General features: G+C 34.6%; 1 protein-coding gene across 2 annotated transcripts in view; it reads left to right on the top strand.

Moving 5' to 3' along the window:
* Window positions 1–5,085: 5,085 nt before the first annotated feature.
* Window positions 5,086–6,273, top strand: part of LOC115223759 (lys-63-specific deubiquitinase BRCC36) — a 12,733-nt gene continuing 11,545 nt past the window's right edge. For both annotated transcript variants that reach the window (XR_005003617.1, XM_029794411.2), the window contains exon 1: window positions 5,086–5,333. Coding sequence is in view for 1 of the 2 variants with exons in the window: in XM_029794411.2 (XP_029650271.1) it covers window positions 5,226–5,333 (108 nt within the window). In the remaining variant the exon portion in view is untranslated. The remainder of the gene's footprint in view (window positions 5,334–6,273) is intronic.

A 6,273-nucleotide genomic window follows, 5' to 3' on the forward strand; every position in this document is an offset into this window, starting at 1 on the left:
TAAGGGGTATCGCAATTTGGGATCTTTCCGGTTTGAACGGCAGTTTTTCCTAGCGGTGTCATATGAAATTGTCACCCATAATTGTGACCCTAGTATCGATCTATTGCATTTCAATCTGTTTTAGGGTTAGGGGTGGGGGCAAGGGTATCTTTTTTTCTTCACAAATGTAAATAACCTCAATCTGTTTCTTAAACGAGGGACATATTCATACGGCACAGAATGTTTTTTTGCCTCAATAGACGTCATTGATTGGTTGAAATTGCAGAAATCGAAGAAAAAGACAACAAAAATCTTACAAACTACAGAATTTTCTCAATAAAGCCAAGAGCAAAAGATGTTTTATAAACACATTCTACCAGTATACGAAGTTTAAAAGTGTTTAGTTACGTGGAAATTATTTTAAAAAACTGCCGTTCAAACCGAAAAGATCTGCAATTTGTAACAAACGGACCCATTTTTGTGTATTCTTTGTTGTAGCAGACCATTTGTATATGAAGCAGTTGCCCGTAAAAGCTTGGTCCCGATTTTCTTTTTGGTGTCGGCTCGGCTAGAAAGGGTGTTGCCCGGGTAACTAGCACAACATCCCCTGCATCCGCCACTGGATGCTGGTTATCTTATTTTTAGTTATCCTTTGTTTCATACGTTCTGAATAATATAAAGCTTTCCTTTCAAAAAGTCTCAAATTACTCTGATGGTTAAAAATTTAGAAAACCAAAAAAAAAAAACAAAAAAAACTTCTGAATTTGTATCATATATGATACATGGAGACCAGGCAAATATGTCCGGTGTGCCACATGTGATACACGTGACAATCAAAGGGTAAGATAAATTAATGGACATTTCTTGTTGAGTGTTTCTCAAAAAGAACCCGAGTAGCTAAGGAGATGCAAGAAATTAGACGCGACTGTCTGCTCAAGTTAATAATTCTACAAATAAAATATATTAAATTAGTTTCAACAAGGACAAAAAAAGGCAAAACAAAGACAAGCATCTAAACTCAATTAGTGATTGCTGACTAATGAACGTGAGAAGAGATTAATTACCCAGAATAATTCAAGATTTTTTGTATAAACATCCATGAGGGAGAGACTGAGTGACTTTAAAGTCGATGCTTCTAAATCATAAAATGGTTAGATTCTTGTTCTAAAACAGGTTTCTTTCCTTTTGATGCTATACATTCAAGAAAGAGCATGCTGGATGTTGTGGCGTTCATGCCATTTTCGAAGACATCAGAACAGAAACGTAAATAAAATTAAATGTAGTTCTATCTAGGGTATCGAAACCACATCGCAAACTCGGCAAACGAGGTAAAACATTGCCTCGACACTATTACACCCAGTTCGATTTTTCAAACATTAAAGATATTTTACGTTCACAAGTATAAGGAAGAGAAGGGGTATTATGGTCAGCGATGACCATGATAAAAATCCAGATTTCTGATTTCGATATCGAAGATTTCAAACGCTAAATCACACTTAACGACATTTAAATTCGGCGGGGGAAAATGTAGAAAAATCGGGATTAAATAAAGCATTTTGTTTCTTATTTGAAATTTGTTGCAGTTTTTAAGAAAGGAAAGATAAATATCTGACCGAAGAGATTAACAACTTGAAGCGGTTGCATGAGGTAATTCATTTTTCTTTACAAAGCAATTTGCATTTAAACTTTTAAAATGTCTTATAAAGTTATTTCAAATAAGTTAAAGTTTTATAAAGTTAGTTTGAGGCATTGCTACGTATTAATTATAACAAATAATGTAATTATAATAATTTAAATTATTTTCTTAATTTATCTTTTCTCTAAGTTAGTAGTTTAGTATCACATTGTCGGCAAGACAAACCAACCATTCTCTATAATTTCAGATTAATTTTTTACAATAATTTTTTTTCCACCCCAGAAGAAGTTTGTGTTTTGACCGAATAAATCTCATAAAGGGCGAGACTGAACCAGCTATGCGTCAACACACGGTTTATATTAGGGCGTTGAATAAAATCACGGTTTAACAAGTGTTCGACAAAATCGCGACTGAGTTCTGTATGGTTCCATTCTCTCAGAGGCCAGTAACTTTGAGAACGAATACACGAATCGGGAAATAAATGTTCACGTTTAAATAAGTAATAAGATATAATGCCCAGGGCCCAAATGTCCGGTTTTAGAGGATCGAAACTCCGTGTTTGGAACAGTTCCGGAGCAGCGTATGTATATGTAACAAACGGATAATTCATATATCTATCAGGTGCGACGAAGCAAGAAGAGCCGAAACCAGATATTTTTAATTTACCATTTTTACCAACTAATATATTCTCCAAAGTCAGGTTTCTGTGGGCGATGTTGCGTGAATGAAGAAACGATATTCCGCAACATATTTCCTCCACCATTGATATATATTCAAACTCGCTGAGGTAACCAACCCGTGTTAAGTACTCCATCAAAGAACCGTTTTCCTGGAGATACGATACCGTATATACAGTGTCTTCCAAACGAAATGCCCCTAACAGAGATAAAACATCTTCGTTGGTTTTACCATCATCGTTCATTTGTTTGAAAAGCATCAATTCCGTATCGACCGAATGACAAACGGTATTTTTGTAATGATGCAGACATACGGCTTTTATGCACAGAGCTTCCTTGTTGTGGAGGTTAACCGCCTTGAAAATCCTTGTGAAAGACCCGACCCACATATCACCAGTAAGCTGACACGAAACATTGTTCAAAGTCTCCATTAGAATTTGATAATCAATGCATCCATCTATCGCACAGTCATGAGAACTGTGGTGAAGTTTGGTCGGCAGATCGACGGCTGGGAGGGTTTCCAAGGTAGTTTTTATTGTTTTAGGATACAAAGATTTTTCAATGCTCGTCTTACTAAAAGCGACATCGTTACAGCATTGATAGTCATTCGGGTTTGCTAACAAATGAGAACATCTTGATCCACCGGTGCAGATTTTGTTGTGTTCTATGTAAAAGTTTGCAATTCTTAGCAAGTAAGGAAGCGGACATGGAATTGTCATTTGGTAGGTATTATAACTGTCGAAGGAATTAGAGCTATTCGGACATTGGGAACAACGGAAAAACACCCAGTGGTTGATGTATATATGATTTCCACACTTAAAAATGTTTGCGTTGCTCGTGGCTTCAGACTTACTATGATACAAGAGAGTGCACCGGATGCACGGTACATATACCAAGTGGCCTTGCTCAGGGAACGATCCAGGATTTTCCGGTAACGCTATGGACATTACATCGTTAACCAAAAGTTTCGCAGGTCCTTTACTTGCAATAGTAGCCGAATAAATATGATTTTCAGTTTTTATTCGGCCGTATTTTCTATCGTGGTCTTCCTTACTTGGTAGATCGTCGGCTGTTATTTTACGAGGTTGTGTTTTCATTACATGGTTGGTAAATTGTGGCATGGCTGAGGAATTAAATAGAAACGTTTTTAGACTTAAGTAGGTGAAATAAATGACTGAAAGAAACTAACCTACATTTCAACAAAGAATACAAGATATCAAAGTATTGAAAATATTTTCCTTATATCGAGAAAACTGCCGTAAAAAACAAATTTGAGTTCGCTTCTCGCTATAGGCCATCTCTCAACAAAACTTAAACCTTTTTTTTCTTTTACTTATAAAAAAAAAATACTGGACGAGTTCATTTATATATAAACTTCTGATTTTTTAACTTTCTAGACTATTACAATATACGTGGTTTAAAAGCTTGCTTTACAATCACACGGTTTTGGGTTCAGTCCCACTGCGTACAACCTTGGGCGAGTATCTTACGATAGGCCAGAGTCAACCGATGTCTTGTGAATGAATTTAATAGACTGAAAGTGTGTTAAAGCCCATCATACATACATACATACATACATACATACATACATACTTACCTACCTACATACATACATACATACATACATACATATATAAATACATACATACTTACCTACCTACATACATACATACATAAATATATACATACATACATACATACTTACCTACCTACATACATACATACATAAATATATACATACATACATACATACATACATACATACATACATACATACATAAATATATACATACGTGCATGCATACATACATACATACATACTTACCTACCTACCTACCTACATACATACATACACACATATACATACATACATAAATATATACATACATACATACATACATACATACATACATACATACATACATACATACATACATACATACATACATACATACATACATACATACATACATACATACATACATACATACATACATACATACATACGGGCCTACCAAAGCCTTTTGAGTGGATTTGGTAGACGGAAACTGAAAGACGCCCGTCGTATATATGTATATATATATGTATGTGTGTGTATATGTTTGTGTGTCTGTATTTGTCCCATCCAACATCGCTTGACAACCGATGCTGGTGTGTTTATGTCCCCGTCACTTAGCGGTTCGGCAAAAGAGACCGATAGAATAAGTACTGGGCTTACAAAGAATAAGTCCCGGGGTCGAGTTGCTTGATTAAAGGCGGTGCTCCAGCATGGCCGCAGTCAAATGGCTGAAACAAGTAAAAGAGTAAAATAGTAAAAGAGTATATATATATATATATATATATATATATATATATAATATATATATATAATATGAATTAGAGATAAAACCACTATTATGCAACTCTGGAGTTATACTCCCTATTATTATTATTATTATTATTATTATTATTATTGTATATGTGTGTGTGTGTTTGCCCCACACCATCACTTGACAACCGGTGTTGGCGTGTTTACGTCCTCTCACCTGGCGGTTCGGCAAAAAGAAACCAATAGAAACAAGTACCAGACTTAAGAAATAATAAACAAGTCCTGGGGGTCGGTTCATTCGACTAAAAATTCTACAAGAAGGCGGTGCCCCAGCATGGCCGGAGTGCAATGAATAACACAAATTAAAAAAAATATAAAACACCATTAAATTTTTTAACGGGTGAAAACCGCCATTAAAATACAAACACCATTAAAATACAAGAGCAGGTAACTCTTAGTTGTTTTATTTCTGCAACTTCAGGAACTCTTTGATATGTAGAGGTAGAATTAGTCCAGTTAAAGAGACGAGTTGGATGTAAATATTGATGTCGGAATCTCATCCTTTCTGAAATTTCCTCCTTTTTCTGTCTCTGGGTGTTTATTTCTCGTGGTTGCCGTCGAAATAATGGCAGCTGTTGTGTCTGTCCAGTTAGAGTCGGCGGCCTACCTCGTCTGCTTGACACACGCTCTGTCTACGGAGCGAGAAGAAGTTATGGGACTCTTGCTTGGAGAGGTGAACTTTTTTTTTTTAAATTATGTTCCATGTCTTTAAGAGTCTCTGTGTGTGTTTATTGTGTCTGTGTAATAAATGTGTGCTTATGATATGTCATGGGTGCGTGTACGTAATATGTGTAGGTGCCAGTAGAATGTGCGTAAATATAGTGTGTACTCGTGTCTATAATGTGCAAATAGTCTTCAGTGTGTGTGTATATGTCTGTGTAACATATATTGTATGTGCGTGTATGTATATATATAAAAATGTGCGTGTATATATATAATGTATCTATAATATATATAGTATGTGCGTGTATGTATGTATAATATATATATATATATAATGTCTATAATAAATATACTATGTGCGTGTATATATATATAATGTGTCTATAATATACTATGTGCGTGTATATATATAATGTCTATGATATATATAGTATGTGCGTGTATATATATAATGTGTCTAATATATATAGTATGTGGGTATATATATATATATCTGTAATATATGTGCATGTATATATATAATGTGTCTATAATATGTATAGTATGTGCGTGTATCTATAATGTGTGTAATATATGTAATATGTGCGTGTATATATATGTGTCTGTATAATATATATATATGTGCGTGTATGTGTGTGTGTGTATATATATATATATATATAGTGTTCATGTATATATAGTATGATGTATGTCATATTGTGTATAATTATACGTTTGTATGTATGTTTATGTAATCTAGCTATCTATATACAACCTTATCGAAACGTTAATCGCTCACCTTGGCTGAATGCCAGATTTTAAGAGAGAAAAGGGCTATAAGTCAATTGTTTGACTGCTACTTTTAATATATTGACCTCAGAACGATGATAAACAGAATTAACCTTGGTGAAATTCGAACTCACAACGTAAAGGGACCTACCAGATAAAAAAAAAAAACATTTAGTCCGACG

The sequence above is a fragment of the Octopus sinensis genome, linkage group LG24 (assembly GCF_006345805.1).
Source record: "Octopus sinensis linkage group LG24, ASM634580v1, whole genome shotgun sequence".
Classification (NCBI taxonomy): Eukaryota; Metazoa; Mollusca; class Cephalopoda; order Octopoda; family Octopodidae; genus Octopus; species Octopus sinensis.